This window comes from Elgaria multicarinata, chromosome 9 (assembly GCF_023053635.1).
Source record: "Elgaria multicarinata webbii isolate HBS135686 ecotype San Diego chromosome 9, rElgMul1.1.pri, whole genome shotgun sequence".
Lineage (NCBI taxonomy): Eukaryota > Metazoa > Chordata > Lepidosauria > Squamata > Anguidae > Elgaria > Elgaria multicarinata.
This window is the reverse complement of record NC_086179.1, coordinates 87,944,200-87,964,271: the sequence shown is the minus strand read 5'-3', so window position 1 is coordinate 87,964,271 and position 20,072 is coordinate 87,944,200. Positions and strand designations below refer to the sequence as shown.

The 20,072-nt window shown below is 42.2% G+C and overlaps 1 protein-coding gene across 3 annotated transcripts in view; it reads left to right on the top strand.

Annotated features, from left to right (window-relative positions):
* Positions 1-754: 754 nt before the first annotated feature.
* Positions 755-20,072, top strand: part of DMTF1 (cyclin D binding myb like transcription factor 1) — a 48,408-nt gene continuing 29,090 nt past the window's right edge. For 2 of the 3 annotated variants that reach the window (XM_063134296.1, XM_063134295.1), the window contains exons 1-6: positions 755-844; positions 14,418-14,534; positions 16,433-16,555; positions 17,569-17,663; positions 18,528-18,642; positions 19,489-19,565. In XM_063134296.1, coding sequence (XP_062990366.1) covers positions 14,426-14,534; positions 16,433-16,555; positions 17,569-17,663; positions 18,528-18,642; positions 19,489-19,565 — 519 coding nt within the window. In that variant the 5' untranslated portion in view covers positions 755-844; positions 14,418-14,425. Of the gene's footprint in view, positions 845-14,417; positions 14,558-16,432; positions 16,556-17,568; positions 17,664-18,527; positions 18,643-19,488; positions 19,566-20,072 lie in introns of those variants that run through there. The other variant, XM_063134297.1, reaches the window with a different exon arrangement.

Here is a 20,072-nt window from a genome sequence, read left to right as displayed (position 1 = left end):
TTTTGGAAAACTCAAGTCTATATTCCTCTGGCCCTTCGAGAGGAAGCGGCGGTTGTGGAGGTTTTTAAACGTAAGGGTCTCCGCGAGGGCAGGTCTTCTCACTTCAGCGTCACAAGGAACTGCGCGTGTTGAAATCCCCCCTCTTCTAACACGAGTAGAGAAGCGGGGAGGGTTATATCTTTTTTAAAAAGGGGGGATATAGGTGCATGAAATAAACCAACAGAAGTACAAAAGCCCCCTCTCCCCGCCTCGGTAACGTTGAGAGGCCACCACCACCACCACTCCTCAGGCCTCCATTTTGTTGGAGGCGAAGTCTTCTCTCCGGCCCTGCCAGGCAAACGTACCGTATTTCTTCGATTCTAAGACGCCATCGATTGTAAGACGCGCACTAATTTCAGTACCACCAACAGGAAAAAAAAAAAAAGCTTTGATTCTAAGAAATAATAAACGCACCTGCGATTCTAAGACGTAGCCCGTTTTTAGAGATGTTTAGATGGGGGTGGGGAGTGTGTCTTAGAATCGAAGAAATACGGTAGTTGAGCAAGAACTAGATAGGCCGCAGGGGCGGGGGGAAGAGGGGAGCGGACCGCGAAATCTCTCTCACACATACACCCAACCTCGGCGCTGTGACTTTTGTGGCGGCGCCGGAAGTCAGGGGCGGGCCTTGGGAGGCCGCTTCCGGGCCGGTCTCTGGCCGGTTTGCCTTGTCTCCTCCCCCTCAGCGCGCTCTGCCCCCGCCCTCCGCTGTGTTACTGCTGCGGAGGGCCGCTCAGGCGGGCGCTTCCATCCTGGTATTTCGGAGCCTCCATCCTGGTTTCTCAAGTGCCCGGACCCAAAACAGGAAGTAAGTGGTGCGCGCGACGGTTGCCTGGGTTGCGGCCGGGCCTGGTTGGTCGCGGAGGGGGAAGCGCCCGAGAAGCCGCCTCAGTGGGGCCAGGAAAGGCCGGCCTCGGGGGTCGCGCGGCCTGCGCTGCCCAGGGCCGAGGGCCCCGGCGCCAGAAGGGTCCGGGCTCTTCCCTCCGTCTCTTCCCCTCAGCCACCCGGGAGCGGGCCTCGGCCCAGGCCGGGCCCAAGGGCCTCGTTTCATCTCGCCAGGGCCGATAACGCCGCTCTTCTTCTCGTCCTTCTCCCCCCCGTGTTGTCATTGTGTCGCCGCATCGCTTCTTCCTCCAATTCTACCGACGTCTTCCTCTCCTCTCTTGTATTTGGGGGTCTGCTCATGGGGGCGTTGCAAGGGGGGGCGGTATAACCGGAGAGCAGTGGGGAGACGCCAGAATAATCGGGGCTGGGCGAGACCCGAGCAAACAGATGCCGTGTAATATTTTAGCATGTGGGAAAGCAATGTGGTGTGTTGGGAATAATTGGCAGTTTTATCACACAAACGACCAGAATGCAACGCTCCCTCTTCTGTTGCACCCCCTACGCATGCATGCTGTCTTTCCATACTATTATGTTATTTTTTTATTTATATATATATATATATATATATATATATATATGTGTGTGTGTGTGTGTGTGTGTGTGTGTATGTATGTATGTATGTATGTATATTTATTCCTCATCCTGGCGTCTCCTGCCCCTCTCAACTTTCACACTTCAGAAATATTCTGTACACAAATGGACAGTGTAGCACTGCAGGTTCTTTCCTCTCCTCCTTTTCTCCTAAGCGCACCCTTGGTGTACACTGTACAACGCAGCCGGAATGTGGCAGCCTCCTCCCTCCACCCAAAAAGTGCAGACACTACCTTCACATTTTGCAAACCTAAATTGCACAACTTCTTACCTCTCTGCATCGCAGCCCTTCACCCCAAACTGCTGATCTCACAAGTTGTACCCTTTCTCTAGGGTACAACTTGTGGGTCCTGCCCTGCTCCCCAAATCGTCAGGCTGGATTTCCAAATTCATGGCATTTTTCTATCTGAAATGCTGGATTAAAAAAAAAAAAAGTCCAGGGCTTCTCTCCCATTATCCTCGAAGCATATCTATATGCTTTTCATTCCCCAGAACAACAAAGTCCCATGGCACCTTAAAGGTTGATTTATTGTATAGATTTTGAGGCTATTTTATCACATTAATGTATGTTTGTTCTACTAATATACTGCTGATATTCTGAGTGACCAGTTTTGCAGTTTGGTAGTGCTTCTTGGCTCGGCTCCAGATTGTGACTGGCCAGGAGTGCTTTTATTCACTTTAAACTGCTGCCCCAGGTAAAAAACTGGTAATGCTTTGAGAAGGCAGATCTGGCCACTGCTATACATGCTTTTGTCACATCCAGGTTGGACTACAACAACATGCTGTATATAGGGCTACCTTTGAAGAGAGCTCAGAAACTGAAGCTGATGCAGAATACAGCTACCTGACTATTGCTAAGCATCCCATTACTAAGAGCTCATTACTCCAATTTCGTCCAATCTGCATGCGCTCCTAATCTGTTCCTGAACTCAGCTCAAAAGTGCTTGTCATCACCTTTAAAGCCCTAAAGCAGTTTAGTACCAGGATATCAAAAGGACAACTTGCTCCTGCGTGATTCTGCCCACCAGTTAAGATTGTCTGGGCAAGATTCAGCCTTGCAGCTATCATTTTCTGATCTAAGCTGATGGGTATGTGGGATAGGGTTGTCTTGAAAGTAGTGCCCAAGCATTTGTACTCTCTCCTCTGAGAAACCTGCCTGGCCTAATCTCTTGACTTTTGGAAGTCAAGACTGCATTGTTCCACTGGGCTTTTAATGTTGAATGAATCCTCTCCTGAATTTGACTGTTTTAATATTGACACTGGCTGTTTTTCTTTCTGTTAAGTTTTTATTGCTGCTCTTGTTGTTAGCATCTTGTTTTGCTTGTATGTTTATTTTGTAAGCTGTGGGGGACTTCCCTTGCTGAAAAGTGACACAGAAATTTTAATATAAAAATAAACATATTCAGGTCTCTGCATACAACACTTAAAGTATCTCCCATCTCATTGCATCCAAATGTGTGCAGTGCGCCATTGCTTCCATACCCTGGGGCAGAGGTAGGCAACTCATGGCTCTCCAGATTTTGTTGGACTGCAACTCCCATCATATCTCTCTATTGGCTGTGCTGGCTAGGACTGAAAGGAATTGGAGTCCAGCAGCATGAGGACCACAAGTTTTCTACCCGTGCTCCAGAGCCACAAAGTACACTACTTACTTTAACGTTGATGAGTAAATAAAAGTTACATTTTCAAAAGTCTATTCTTCTACACTGTATCTTCAAAACTATACTGGATTGTTGCACCCACAAGTGCTACGTACCGCCACAAAATCAGAACCCAGCACCATTTTCTTCTATCCTCTTCCAAAATACATGTTTTCATTTCTACTCTCTAAGAGTAGATCGTTGTCCAAAATGCCAACAGCTTCATGCTGAACTTGAGAAATACGCCATCAGCACTAATGCCAGAGAGTCTTGTGGGACCTATAAGACTAAACAGATTTATTATGGCATAAACATACTTGGGTCCAAGCCCACTTAGTCAAATGCAAAGTCACGTTGGGCTGTGGTTTTTTAAAATGAATATTTTTCTTCCAATAATCCAATACTTGGACGGTGTGCATGACATGTCACTCCAACCCACAATAAACAACTAGCATTTGCACATTCAGTTTATACATTTTAACAAATATTTTATAAACAGTTTTGGTGTAAAGCACCAATTGCAGTCACAGATGAGATATTCTACAGTACTACTTTATAAATTGAGCCAAAGCCAACCAGAAGAGAATCTCAGCGGGAAACAATCAGCATCTGTGCTAACCCATCAAGCAACATTAATAAACATCTCGACTTGTTTTACTTAATATTTCTCCTTTGGAGGTTCCGTTCAATTGCCAGCATCAGCCCACATTTAAGGCAAAAAATCAGAATACTCAAGCATATGTTTGACATATATATAAAAGATGTAGGTACATCTACGTGAAGCAAAACTTGCTGTAGCAAGTAAAAGGACGAGGTCCCAAGTTGACATTGGAGCATTCATGTCTGAAAAGTACAAACAGGTGTGGTAACAGTACAATTAATTGCAAGAAACTATGGAGCAAGGATAAGAAGAACATAGACATAGCAACGCTGCAAACACAAGAGTCTCAAATGGTAATAAGTGATTAGCTATCTATAGGAATGCAAATAGTTTAACATTTGCCATACTGGTTAACTGCAACCGACTGGGAGCCTCCTATGCACAGGACCAAAGAGAATGGGTCAGCTGCCCCTCAAGGTGGTGCCGTGATGCTGCACTGGGATGGGGAAGCTTTCATGGGTTCTGAGTAGCAAAGTGGGGAGTAGTTGCCGCTGCCGCCACGTTTGTCATGGGATTGGGCCCACCTGGGCCTACATTCCGCTTGGAGTTCCTGGGTGATCTAGATGCACCTGGGGTATTTGCCCTTTCCTCTGTGCCTGGGTTGCAGGTTGCTTCTTGGGATTTGGGCATACTGGACACAGGTGGGACAGTATGGCGGGGTGCGGGGGGGGGGGGGGGAGAGACCAGGGATATGGGTTCTGTTTCCATGGGAATGTACATGAGTGGGATGCTTGTTGGTGGGGGGAGTGCTCCTCACTGGCACTTGCCCTCCATGCCTCCCCCCTTCCTTGGCAGTTTGGACTCTGCCTTCATGGAGGAGGAGCAGTAGGCACCGGTATTATACATACTGGGGCTTGACCATAGCTGTCGCAAGAGCTTGCATGGTGTGGGGGCACAGTTTTGCCCAAAGCTGCTGCTGCTTTTCCAGTGGCTGAATGGGCAGGGTTTTCATTTGCCGAGGCGGCCATGGCTGCTTATGCCTGGGAATGCGGTTCACTCAAGGTCTCTGCTGATAGGGCCGTCATGGAAAAGGAAACTTTTTTTGTGCCCAGTGTGTTTCTCTGACTGCATCTGCCGGTGGGGGGCAACGAAGCTGACTTGTAGCTGCTGTGTCATGGGTTGCTAGGCAGATTTTGACCATGGAATTCTTGTTAAGTATATAAAAAGAAATACTTGCTTAGTCATTAAAATTGTGTGTGTATGGCTATCTCAGGGTTAAACAGAGAAAGTCTATCTGTGAGCAATTACCTTAAGATAGAGGCTGTTCTAGGAACCTTGCCAAGATTCTAGGTTGGCCTCATCACAGCTGTATGTAATGTAGATAAGAATTGTATAGATGTGTATATAGTTTTTCACTTATATAAAATAGAACTGATCACTGCTCTATGATCACTGCTCTCTGTGCATGCCTCAGTGTGCTGATCTGAATTGAACTGCACAGAAGCCTGAAGGAAATAAACCAGCTCTGCTGTGTAAGACCTGCGTGATGTGTGTTTGTTTCTGAGCACAAACAGAGTTCCAGAGAGAGAAAAGTTCTGGCACAATAACCCAACAAAGGTTATGGGCCCAGTCCAGTCCAGGAAGCCTACGCCAGCCTAACCCAGGCAGAAGAACCAGAACTTGATGGGAACGGTGCAGTATCAGAACCAGGAGTCTGCTAAAACAGAAAACTGTTGATGAAGGAAGACATCAAGCTAAAGCCAGTGCTGCAAAGCGAGGAAAAATCTCAGTCGGCTGACTCTGAGGAGGACTCTGAGCAGGAGGACGGTGAGATACCAATTCCTAAAGCAGAGGGAATGGCAGGAGCTAATATGTCTGGTTTGCATCAATTGTTAGAAAAGCTGAATGACTCTAACTATGCATTATGGTCTTACAAAATGCAAATGTATCTGATTCAGGCTGAACTGTGGTATGTAGTCACAGAGGATTCACCAGATAGAGCAGATCCACAGAATGCTAAATGGTTTAAGGACGATGCAAAAGCAATGGCAGTTATTGCATTAGCTGTGGAAGACTCTCAAATTTCCTTCATTCAGTTTTTGAATACATCAAAAGAGTGCTGGAATGCGCTACAAGCTGTATATCAAAGAGAAACAGCGGGCAGTAAAATAATTCTAACCCGGAAGCTGTATGGAATGAAGCTGAAACCAGGGGAGTCTATGTCAAACCATTTGAAAAGCATGAGAGAAATCTTCAATCAACTCAGGGCACGAGGGATGGAGTTTACAACTATACACCAAGTCTATGTGATTTTGTCAAGTCTTGATTCATCGTATGACGCGGTTGTCACCATGATGGAAAGTCAAGAGGAGAAAAATTTAACCCTCGAGTATGTAGCTGGAAAACTACTGGAAACCTATGAAAGAAGACAAGCTTCAAAACAACAGAGTTTTAAACATCCTGTGGCTGAATTTCAACAAAGCCATAAATCTTCTGATGTGGTGGCTGCATTAAAGGCAAGGAAATGCTTTAATTGTGGTTCCACAGAACATTTACGGCGGGATTGCAACAACAAGAAGAAAAAGCTGTTGACAGCAAAGTGGAGAGAAGAAAACAACATGAATGAAGCTGAATCAACAAAGAAGTGTCTTCTAGCAAGAGTCAAAGAGACAATGAATCCTTGGTTTTTGGACTCTGGGGCTTCAATAAGTATGGCAAAAGACAAACTTTCATTTGTAACCTTGGAAACGTCTACTTCAGAGCAAAAGTGTGTTACCCTTGCAAATGGAACAAAAATCCAGATTTGTGGTGTGGGTAATGTATATTTTGATTGTCTGGGAGTTGAACTACAAAGTGTTTTATATGTACCAGAATTAGAAACAAACCTTCTAAGTGTGTTTCAGTTAACAGAAATGGGGTATGAGGTTTGTTTTACTGAAGAAAATTGTACTATAAAACAGGGAAACAAGGTGTGTGTGCAGGGAAAAATGAAAGAATCTTTGTATGTGATTAATACTTGTACAGAAAATGAAGTTGTAGCCAGCAAAGTCACAACAAAAACAATAGCCAATTGCAAACCACACCAAGAGTGTATCCATTTAACTCATAAAAGGTTTGGTCATGCTAACTATAAAACAATTTCTAAGATTCCAGAATTGTGTGAAGGGGTGAAAATCAAACCATGTTCTAACTATGTAGAATGTAATGTATGCAGTGAAACCAAGTGTCATAAGTCAAACATTCCAAAACATAGTGAGAGAACAACAAAAAGAATTTTTGAATTAATTCATGCAGATCTTGCAGGTCCTTTTGAGACAAGTCAAGGAGGAAACAAATTTTTCTTGTCTATTGTTGATGATTACAGTAGATTTGGATTTGTGTATGTGTTAAAACAGAAGAGTGAAACTTTTGGAAAGTTCAAAGCCTTTGTTAAGTGGAGTAAAAATAGATTTAAAGAACCTATAGCTAATCTAAGAACGGACCGGGGAGGTGAATTTCTCAGCAACCAATTTAAAAAATTCCTCAGTGATGAGGGTATACAACATGACCTTACTGCTCCATATTCACCATTTCAAAATGGAGTTGCAGAAAGGAAAAACAGAACCTTGCAGAACATGTTAAGAGCTCTATTGAAAGAGTCAGGATTGTCTAATCTGTTCTGGGCAGAAGCTTTGTCCACCTCAAATTATTTGTTAAACAAGCTTTACCACTCTGTACATGAAAAAACTCCATATGAAATGTTTTACAAAAGAAAACCTAGAGTGTCACATATAAAGGTTTTTAGAAGTAAATGTTTTGCTCATATTCAGAAAGAAAACAGACCAAGAAAACTAGCTCAAAGAGGTTTGGAATGTAAACTGTTAGGATATGATACACAAACAAAAAGCTATCGTTTGTGGTCTCCATATCACAAAAGTGTAATTGTGAGCAGAGATGTAGTTTTTCATAAACAAATGCAAAAAACAAAACAGTATATAAGTTTGCCTATAGAACAGAAAGCTATAGAAACAGAAGAAATTCCTGAACAATCTCAGCAAGAGAGGGAGGGGGAAGAAACTATAAAAGAAGAAACTATGCCTGTAACTATGCCAAAGCGACCAGAAAGGGAACGCAAAGCTCCAATTCGTTATTCAGATGAATACCAAAGCAAACAAGTTTCTCATAGAGCTTTACTAATAGCCTATGAACCTACTTCATTTGAAAAAATTCAAGAAATGGAACCTACAAAAGCTCAGGGCTGGCATGAAGCAAGCTAGGTCTCAGATTGTAACACAATTTAAACAACATGCGCAAGAGGAGGACTGTTAAGTATATAAAAAGAAATACTTGCTTAGTCATTAAAATTGTGTGTGTATGGCTATCTCAGGGTTAAACAGAGAAAGTCTATCTGTGAGCAATTACCTTAAGATAGAGGCTGTTCTAGGAACCTTGCCAAGATTCTAGGTTGGCCTCATCACAGCTGTATGTAATGTAGATAAGAATTGTATAGATGTGTATATAGTTTTTCACTTATATAAAATAGAACTGATCACTGCTCTATGATCACTGCTCTCTGTGCATGCCTCAGTGTGCTGATCTGAATTGAACTGCACAGAAGCCTGAAGGAAATAAACCAGCTCTGCTGTGTAAGACCTGCGTGATGTGTGTTTGTTTCTGAGCACAAACAGAGTTCCAGAGAGAGAAAAGTTCTGGCACAATAACCCAACAATTCTTACGCAAATGGTCCACTTTCTGCTGTTCTTGCTGGCACTCAACCACAGGGGCCTGGCGGACAATGTGCTAAGCCACAGTAGGGGCTGCTGCTAACCCTATTGCAGTGTGTGGTTAGTACATATGGTTAAACAGTGGTTATGCAGCCTCCACGATTTGGAAAATCGCCTGCCATGTGACACACTAATCATCATGGCTTAGCGTGATGTCCAAACAGTGTCTGTCTTTTAATGTTAACAATGGTAAATATACACAAGAGTACAAGAATGAGTTCTGGTACAAGAATGAGTTCAATTAGTAAGTATTACTATTGAACAAATGATAATAGTAAGTAGTGGTAAGTTATCTGACAACAACTCGGTTCACTGTTTTTAACTTTTGTAAACCGCCCAGAGAGTTTTGGCTATGGGGCGGTACATAAATGTAATAAATAAAATAAACTCTGGAATTTAATGCTGCTTCTGTGCTTCACTTTTGATTATGAGTAATCACTATGAAGCTGGACTGTATTCCTCTCATACACCATGCCCAGTTGATATAAGGGACACATGTTGTTATTGGCTGGAAAATAATGTGAAGAATTCCATTAAAGAAACAGATAGATCTGGCTTGTCATTTAAACCCACTGGAGCCATGGATTTTAGTTTATGTATCCAGAATGCTTACCTCTTGGCTGATATCTCAGACAACACATTATGTTTGAAAGGTATCTGTTGAATATGTTCCAGAGCAAAAAAAAATTAATCAGGTGGATGACATTGGGCCTGTTCAGATGACACTTTAGGCTCTGTGGTTAGTGAAACTGTGGTTCTCTGGGGTTAGCACTAACCACAAGCCATGCTGTCACACACAACACTTTAAGCTATGGTTAGAGCCGTTAACCCTGCTGCAGACAGTCCAAATGTGGTTAGTGAGTGAGCAGGGTTTAGAGAAACACATCACACAAGACACGTTAAACCCTGCTGCTTAATGAAAAGCCTTAACCGGCAGGGTTTTACGTGTCTTCTGAACAGACCCATAGTTGCACAAAATGTATGGTCAATCGAGCGTTTGCACTCTGTGTGCATATCTTGTTTTTGTACTCTGTAATTCTTAGCTTGAGCAGTCGAGAAGTTTGTCTGACACATAACTTAGGACAAGGACACCTGATAACATAAATGACACCATCTGAACTGCAGTTAGTGAATGGTTTTAAAGTATATTTCTTATCATCCACATGATTAGAAAACTCTTTGATTTGTAGAGATTGCAGACAGTTCTTACGGTGCCCACACTTGTCATGGCCAATGACATGCGCATAGGAATTGCTGTGTGGCACATCTGTATGAACTAGTCTGTCACAAACATTAGAGGTCCTGCAAAATGTCACAGGTGGAAAGCTACTGCAATTTAGTATACCCTGGACCAAATACCAGTGCTTATAGATAATGGGTTTGATTCCCTGAGAAAGATGGTTACATTCTAGAGATCAAATCTGTTGCTCCTCACTCTAGCATGGGGCTAAAACTTTCTGCTGGTTCTATTCACTCTAGCTCTGGACAAATCAATTACAACTTTTGGGAAACTGTCTTAAGAATTCCATGGTGAAAAGATGCTCATGTATATTGTACATATGGTCAAACATACTGTTTCTTTTTAAACATAAAAATTGGCTATAGGGAAGATTGAATTTCAAATGCCTAAGATAATTACTTGAAAAATGTAAGGATTTTTAATCATGGGTTTTACAAACCGTCTCTCACAGATTTTACAGTTGTTCCTATAAAACGTAACATCCAGAAAAGGAGTTTGTAGACAATTCATATGGCAAGTGAATTTAACATTCTCATCAACAGAATTAATCCAAAGAAAAATATTGTTAACTTCAGCCATTTCTGTGAACATAAAAAGTATATCATCAATATACCATCCATAAAACAAAGTACTTCAGGTACGGATTGATGGATGTGTTCAGGATGATAGAATTTTTTAATGCTAACATATATTTTTTTAGCAATACTTATCCATTCAATTACCAGCACAGAGATCTTAACTGAGGCTGACCTACCAGCATGTTTCTTCCACATATGAAGAGACCACAGTCTAGCCCATGTTTCATTATGCTGAATATCAGCCAGATGCACTTTATCTCTTTTCAGTAGAGGTCTTCCAGTTTCACCAGTGTAAAAGGAGTTACATTCAAAACACGCAGGTGCGCGTCATTAATTATTATCCTTTGAGGCTTGTTTCTGGTCAGTTCTTGATTGGCTCAGTTTACAATGGTACTGTAGCATGCTCTCATTTGTGACTGAAGCTGGTGTTTTATGCTGAAACATTTCATATTTTAAAATCTGTTTGTATATTTAAAATATTCCATAATTTATAAACTGGATGCATAATAGCTAGTCATTTGCTGTGGTGTTTTTCTTTTTTGTATTTTATAGCAAAATACAACTACTTATAAAAATGAGGGAAATCGGTAATTAAAGCCTCCCCCACCCCACCCAGAACAGAAACTCATATCAAGGCTATTCAGGAGACAATTAAGGAGAGTTTCATCATTAATCCCCAAGCCCTGATTAACAGGAAAAACAATAAAAGGGGTGGAACTTACAAGGAGGATACTTTTTCAATTACCATTGTTAAATGGGACTGACTCGTGACTTAAAGATTGCTTGGCTGTTGGGAGCAAGATTCCTGGACAACAGGTTGCTGTGTTAAGTACTGTGAGGAAAAAGGAAAGGAAAGGAACCTCTCGTGCAAGCACTGAGTTATTACTGACTCTTGGAGGGACGCCAGGTTTCGCTGACGTTTTCTTGTCAGGCCTTATAGCGGGGTGGTTTGCCATTGCCTTCCACAGCCGTTATTACCTTTCCCCCAGCTAGCTGGGTACTCATTTTACTGACCTCGGGAGGATGGAAGGCTGAGTCGACCCGAGCCGGCTGCCTGAAACCAGCTTCCGCTGGGATTGAACTCTGGCCGTGGGGAGAGTTTCAGCTGCAGAAACTGCTGCTTTACCGCTCTGCACCACACGAGGAACCTTGGTTTAATTCCACTTCTAGTTGGAATTACGGAAAAGCAATGCATCAGCAGAACATGTCAGTGGCTCCAGTGCGGAGACAAACTAGTTCTCTCCTTCTGCCCCACCCCCCAAAACCTGTCCTCACTAGCATGCTATTGTATTTGAGAGGAATACAGTTTTGCACATCACACTAAAGCCATCACATCACACTAAAGCCATGCTGAAAATAAGCTATGGTGGGTTGATTAATCGATCACTAAGGTTCAGAAGTAACGAGAAGCTGCTATGGGTACATTTTCCTGTGGGGCTTCTTGTTGCAGTGGTGACTGCCATTTTGAATATTCAGGGCCCAGTAGAGACACTTCATAGTTTCCCATTACATGTGAAGTCAGTGACGATGGGTTATTGTTAAGCTACCCACAGCCCTATAATAGCCCATGGGTTCTCAACCACCTCAACTGTTAGATCAATGTTCTTTTCACCCAAGGACGAAATCCAAACAGCCCTTAAGCACGACTCCACCATTCCAGCGACAGAGGATTAGTAATTTATTGATTAGTAATCAAGGCCTGGTCTCTTCAAAGGGAGCAATCAGACAAAAGACATAGGGAATACAGTACAGTATTTGAGCTTGCAAGGGGCAGGGCCCTGTTGCAGCATTAACCAATCAGAACATAACACTGGGGCATAGCTAATTATGCTAAACAGTTCTCTCTGTTCTGTCAACAATACCTTTGGCCTGACAGTAAGTTACAGAAAGTTAACTTTGACCCAGGAATACTGGAGCCAGCTGGAGCCAGAGCTTTTGTTTATGTTAGATAAGAAGGATGCACTCAAGGAGACATTCTCATATACAGGACATCATGACATTTTGATTTCACAGTTTCCTGTTAAAAATGGAGAGACTTCAGCTAACACAACAACCCACCCTTGCTAGAATTACACTTAATGAGATTCTGTGTGGGCTTGGATTGGCAACATGGTGTCCATGAGTGCCGCAACCCAGCATCGCTAATAAGACATGGTGGGATGTGGTAATTGTGTGAACCAAGTGTAAGCCACGCTGCTGTTAACAGACAATCAGGTTCTCACTAGCTTGCCATGGTTTGTTTTCCCCCTCTGTCCTCCCACCCATTCTGAGCACATATCCCAGGGGCCTCTGTGGCACAACCCATCTATACTCTTGCTGTGATGAGATTCTTCCTGTTCCCTTCTTGCCTTGTGAAGCACCTGCATTGACATACCTCTGCATGTGGCCCTGATTTGGGAGAGGAGATTTAAGCTTTCCGCCTTCAGTTTTCATGATGAAATGGGATGGGGGAATCTCAAGTTCTCTCTTTCTGGACTTGCTTGAGGCTTGGGGAGGTGTTGAATGGGAGCAGGGCACTGACAGGTGACAGTTGAACACTTAAAAGTGAGAGGATAACCTTGCTAAGTGAGAGATTTTGTGTCCCCCTCGCTTTTGGTGCACGTACTTCTGAACTTTCCCCCCTTTTCTCAGCTGTCATTGTTAAGTGTGCACAAATTTGCCTACATGCAGTCTCGCCTTGCCAATTTTCTTGTATGCTACCTACCATACTTCACTCTCTTTGATAGCTGAAACTAACAAGGACATTGGCAAAGCAAGACTACACATATCAGTCAACTGTAAGTGCTGACAAAAGTGCAGATAACCAACAACAACAACAATAATAATAATTAATCATCATCATCTGATGAACACAATTGCACAATTTTCGGATACAGTTTTTTTAAGGGGTAGCGAGCAACTGAGACCCTCCAATGTGAAAAACATTGTATGCAATTTGAAATTCTGTAATAAAGTTAACACTTGGCAAAGTATATTGTGACTTTTGTTTTATGTATAGCGCCTAACATATAGGTGCTATAGAAATAATATTTCTTTCTCTCATGTATTCCAAGTCTGTGATCCTGGTAAGATGGATGCATCTGCTTGCACAGACACAAGTTAGTCAAACTTGTACATAGCCGTTCATCTGGTTGCCTGTGGCAAGAATGGTCTGTGGGTGATCAAAAAGAGAATCACAAGAAGCATTCACTCTTCATTTTGGGGGGGAGCAAAAATTACTACCAAAGATTTTTGTAGGTTTACAAAAGGAAAAACAGAAAATACTAGTAATTTTTGTAGACGTATTTGCAGGACCAAGTGGCATGTTAACATCTTAACCATACTGGAAGAAAGCTTCGTATGGCCATTGAGACATCAAGGTCCACAAAGTCCATAGCAAGTGATGGCCCCTCTGCCAACCAAAATATCACCCTTGGACAACTCACCTAGCAACTGCAAAGTTAGAGCAGCAATTGCCTTGTAGCATATCATGTGTCATGAAGAGAGGGTGTTCTGCTATCTCATTTGCCTTCCTTGGTTATTTTTGAGAAATGTTGATGTGGTATTCAGTTGCTGCTGAGCATTAGTGTCTGAATGTCCCAAACAGCCAGTTTATGCCCATGTGTTATGCATCTTGATAGGTCACCTAAGTATCCCATGTGCCTAGTGCTGTGCTGTGATTGGCTGTTGGACAATAGTGGCCTTGCGCCTGTGCAGGGAGTTAATTGTCATCTACTCAGCATGGTGAGGGGACTATGGCCATGGCTAGACCAGGCCTATATCCTGGGATTGTCCTGGGATTATCCCTGTGCATCCAAATGACACGCAGGGGATCCCCAGAGCAAGGGGATGACCCCTCCATTTGCCTGGGATAATCCTTAGGTCTAGCTAAGGCCATCATCTCTGTTATCTAGCTTTGTGCAACTATAATGTTGTGATTTTACTTACCCATCATATTTTTTGTGCACAACTTATTACCAGTACAAAGTGTCATCTTGATTCTGGGATAGTAGATAGGTTACAGACTCAAAATAAATGTGGTCAGTATAGATAGAACAGAAACTAAAGAGAAGGATTGCTAACCTGTAATCTGTTTTCATTTAGATTTGAGTATGAGCACAGTTGAAGAAGAGTCTGACACAGTGACAGTAGAAACCGTGAATTCTGTGACTTTGACCCAAGACACTGAAGGGAACCTTATTCTTCACTGCCCTCAGGATGGTATAGACAACTGTTACTTGACTGTATGCTCTCTCCATATTATTTCCAATTATAGTTATTAAAAAATAATATTAAGTGGGTGGGGATCTGCTGGATTTTCTTGGGGTATTTTTATGCTGCACTTTCGGCAGGTCAGTCTCAGGCTAAGTTCTTTGGAAGTTCCAGTCTCAGGGTTCCGTGGAAGGTTTTCAAGGGGTCCTCAACGAGAGAACCAGTGATGATTCATCAGACATTTGTCCATCTACCCAGTATTATACTTTCTATCTGACAACAACTCTCGGGTCGAGGTCTTTTGCAAAACCTGATCCTTTTAACTGGACATACAGGGGATTGAACTTGGGGCCTTCTAATGCAAAGCATGTGCTCTGGCCCTGAGCTATAGTCATTCCTTCAAAGATGGCTTGACCTCCATTAATTAAACTTCCCCTACAATGTTCAGCTGCAGGGTTGTGCATGTTCTAGGTTGCATTCTCAGTTCACGCGGAGGGATGGTGAAGCCCAACAGCTTGGTAGTGCCCTACTTGAACTGTGTATGGACTCTGGAATATGTTATGGACTCTTGGGCTGAGAGATTAGTGTAGGAAGGGTTGCCTGAAGGAAGAAAGCTTTAAAGCCACTGTTCTGGAACATATAGCCAAATGTTTATATATTTCTGCACCATCTTTTCAGTTGGATAAATACCTCTTCAATAGATCTCCTGGCCATTTCTGCAAGGCCTTGATTTTGTCTTTTAAATGTCCACAATCTGGACCATTAACACATTATTTTAATTATCTGTAATTTGTACAGTATGAGAGAATGAAATTTAATAGGGATAAATGCCAAGTTCTGCATCTAGGGAAAAGGAACCAAATGCACAGTTACAAGATGGGGGATCAGCAATACTACAAATGAGAAGGATCTTGGAATTGTTGTAGATCATAAGCTGAATATGAGCCAACAGTGTGATGTGGCTGCAAAAAAGGGAAATGCCATTTTGGGCTGCATTAATAGAAGTATAGCTTCCAAATTGCATGAGGTACTGGTTCCTCTCTATTCGGCCCAGGTTAGGCCTCATCTAGAGTATTGTGTCCTGTTCTGGGCACCACACTTCAAGAAGGACGCAGACAAGCTGGAGCGTGTTCAGAGGATGGCAACCAGGATGATCAGGGGTCTGGAAACAAAGCCCTATGAAGAGAGACTGAAAGAACTGGGCACGTTTAGCCTGGAGAAGAGAAGATTGAGGGGAGACATGATAGCACTCTTCAAATACTTAAAAGGACGAGGGCCGGGATCTCTTTTTGATCATCCCAGAGTGCAGGACACGGAATAACGGGCTCAAGTTAAAGGAAGCCAAATTCTGGCTGGACATCAGAAAAAACTTCCTGACTGTTAGAGCAGTACGACAATGGAACCAATTACCTAGGGAGGTTGTGGGTTCTCCCACACTAGAGGCATCTGGACAAGCATCTGTCAGGTATGCTTTAAGGTGGATTCCTGCTCTGAGCGGTGGGTTGGACTCGATGGCCTTATAGGCCCCTTCCAACTCTACGATTCTATGATTCTATTGGGGTTAGATAAAGCAACACATTGGGGTATGAGGAGAGAAACGTCTCCTTATTTGTTTAGTACAACTAAATATTAGGTTCTTTTCATTAAGGACCAGTGTTTAAAATGTGTGGATGAATAAATAGAATGAGCTTATTTTAATGATCTACCGTGTTGGTTAGAGTGGGAATATTCTCTCCCAACTGTCATTGCTTCAGAAAGCAAGGACTTAGAAAATTGTCGTCTCTCAATAAACACATTTTGCATAAGAGTTCCATCTGCATTGTTATAAAAGGTATTTGAATGAATATGTGTTAATTTGCAGTAAGCATTTAAGCAATGGGGAAATGCTTTTCTGTGTGTCTGTTCAGAGGCAGATGAAGTAGACTCTGAAGACAGCACCGAACCTCCACACAAAAGGCTTTGCTTATCGTCCGAAGATGACCAGAGTATGGACGACACCACTCCATGCATTTCTGTTGTTGCGGTTCCAAGTAAGTCAGCCACTGCAAAGGCCATAGAAATCCAACCCTATCTAAAGTCAGTGAGAGACTGTGAGTGTTTTCTCTGTTGGCAAGAGGTGGGTTCGGTTTCCAGGCAAGACACTGGTTTCTCCACTGCAGTGCTGATGCCTGAGCATGATGGCGAAAAAGACTGGTGGGAATGTGTTTTGAAATGCTCCTGAGACTGTGAAATGGAATAGATGTTCCTCGTGCTACTGGGCCATGGGCAGTGTGTCAAGGCTTCTGTAAACATATCTAGGCCTGTTCTGTGGTATAACCACAGTGGGAAACCTTCAACTTTCAAGTCTTAAAGCTGTGAACGTCCCAGAAAAATCCAGGAAATTCTGGAGCTTCAAATAAAGGAGTTTTGCAATCTCTATATATGTTTTGAAAATATGAAATGGGAGATGCTCCACAGCTTTGGTTGAAATGCTCTGAAGTCTCCATCAACTCCCAAAGGATCATGTTGGATGAAGCTAACCTGCTTTTAAAGGAGTGGTCCCAAAAAGGCATATTTCAGGGAAGCTCCCCAGTGTGCTAGAATGGAGCATGTTTTAAAGCTAATCCAAAATACCCAACTCAACAAAGCTCCGCAGCTCAGCTGAACTGGAACTCAGTCAGCCTCCCTTTATGTACCCTGAACAAGCTCCTGTGCATCAATGAAGCTGTAGGTATAGTTTTACCTCCACCCTATTGACATATGTAATTTGAAAACTTCTATTAATGGTTTCTTCCCCCTCTTATGGTACAGCTATGCCCGCAATTGGTTGATTGCAGTTGAATTTTATTAGGATTCTATTAGCTTTGGATGTTATTACAATGTTAGTACATAAGTCAAGAAAAAGTATTAAGGGACAGCATGCATAGTTGTGCAGAATAAACTCCAACTGTTCATTCTTCTTCATGTTTACTTGTTAAGACTGCATCCGTAATGTACGTAACATATACTGCTCGCAACAGAGTTGAATGTGCTGTACTAATTTTACATTCTGGATGTTTTTAAGTTTCAGAAAGTGACCAGAGCTTTGAGGTGACTATGACTGCTACCACTGAGGTAGCTGACAGTGAGGTTAACGAAGGAACGGTTACTCAGATCCAGGTACAACGTAGCTTAAAAGATTTTGCAGCGGTCTCTGGGCATGCTTCGGTGTGCACTCAATCTTGTTCTGAAAATTAAAAAAAAAAAAGATTACTGTCAGTGTTAATGAGTTTATAAGCCTGGTACCATCCAGTGTTCTTGGTCCTTTTGTCTAACCAGTAAATGCAAATATATTTAACATCTTCTGAAACAACAGCAAACTTTTTTTGTAACTTCCTGCCTACATGCTTATGGGTTTGCTTGTTTGCTTCATTGTTGTCTGTTCTTCTAATCACTTTAATTCCTGAGGCAGAAAATTGTGAGCATCATCACACTGGGGAAAATCGCGTTTGCTCACCGTCACTTCTCCGTCTGCACGTTTGTCCCTCATGACTTCCTCTTTTGAAAGAGGAAGTAAACAAGGTGCACGTGGCCCATTCAGTGGGCCGTTTTGATCCTGCTGCTTCTCCTGCACACAGCAGGAGATAGTGGTGACTTCCGTCTTTAAAAATAAGTCAGACTTACTGGGGTGCTTTTTGTGGTGCGAAGAAGGCTAGAAAGGGTGGGAGAAGGCAGATGTTGTGAGAGGGAGCCATGAAAATCCATGACTGCCCAGCAATGAGCGTGCAATAAAACGCTCGTCTGATGGAGCTCTGTGTCCTTGCAGTAATGGCAGCCAAAGCCCCATGTGCTCCTGAGCTCTTCGTTTTTCCTTTCCTTCCTTCAGGTACCATTTTGATTCAGTATCATCAATGGGAAATTCAGTGTAGTCAAATTCAGTATCTAAGCACTGCAAGATTCCCACATCCATAACTCATGATTGTTAAGTACTCCATAACAGTGAATGTACATTTGGAGACCTTCTCTTCAATTTACCTTTCCCAGATTCTTCAGAATGAACAACTGGATGAAATCTCTTCTCTAAGCAATGAAGAAGTGTCAGCAGTTAGCCAGGCCTGGTTTACAACCAAAGAGGATAAGGATTCTTTAACAAACAAAGGTAATCTCACATTCTCACATTGTGGCGTGTAGGCTTGAATGTGTATTAAAATACCATGTGAATGAATGATGAACAGTTTGTATGCTGCACGCAACTGGTTTAATCATAGGTTATTACAAACATTTATAGTAAATGGCAAAACTGCAAGCATTTATAAAGTTGTTTTCAACTTTATATTTTGTTAAAATAATTCAGGGAAAACTTTCTAAAACATTGACTCGTGGAAGCAAATGGATTTTTATAGCTTATATTGCACTGGTTACTATGCTATTCCCACCTTTTCGCTGTTTTATTGTTGTTTGGGAACACTGGGGACTTTTTTCCTTCCAATTATTAGACGCTACTCATCAGAACTAAAGGTCTAAATTTTATGTACATATAGGTGTTGTGTACATAATACACCTAACTGATAAATATTTGTTGAATCAGGACCACAAATGTAAAGCCATTCCGTGTGACACTTCTTTGGAAAATGATGGGGAAAGTTACGCTGTATAATTAATTGCCCTGGCTCCAATAATAAAAATAATAAAAAAATATTTTTTACCCGCCTCTCTCTTTTGATCAAGGCGGAGAACAACAGTAAATATAAAATACATAAAACTGAATTAAGAACATAATATACATTGTTATAACATCCTAAAAACATTCTCGAAACATCCTAAAATCCCCCTGGATAGGCCTAAATAATGAAATATTAATTAAACTGCTTGTCTTAACTAGTAATGGAAATTTGATACCTGCTTTCTTCCCTTTCTGAGCTGATTATTCCTCATAATTTTGACTACTACTAATATGCCGTTTGTGTGACAGGTTTGTTTGTTTGTTTTTATTTTACTTTTTAAGGCCATAAATGGAAGCAGGGAATGTGGTCGAAAGAAGAAATCGATATTTTGATGAGCAACATTGAACGTTACTTAAAGGTTTGTGTGTATTTGTTTATTTAATTATTTGCTTTATTAAGCGGCTCATAACGTACGTTTCTCTAGGCATTTTACCATTTGTATTGCAGTCAGTTATTAGCCTGCTGGTTTCAATGGCTAATTTCTTCTGTGTTACACATTTCAGAACATTAATAGGGCTGGGCTCGGATCCAGATTTTCCATGAGTGGAATGCAGCATGTGCAGTTTGGCTTTCCCATCTGCTCCCTACTGCTGCCCCCACTCCCCTGAAAAGCTGTTCCTAAGCATCCGGAATGGTTTTGGGAGGCAAGGGTGGGGAAGTCCCATTGCACAAGAAGCCATCTCCTCAGACACAGTCTGGCTCCAAGCCATTATTATTAATGGCTTGGACCTATACTTCGCCATAGTAAGAGTAGATCCATTGAAATCAATGGGATTTAAGTTAGTCACCACTAACTTCTGTCATCTATATATATAAAACGCTTAGGTATGTTTCCGTACAGGCTTCAGCTGATACAGGTTGCTAA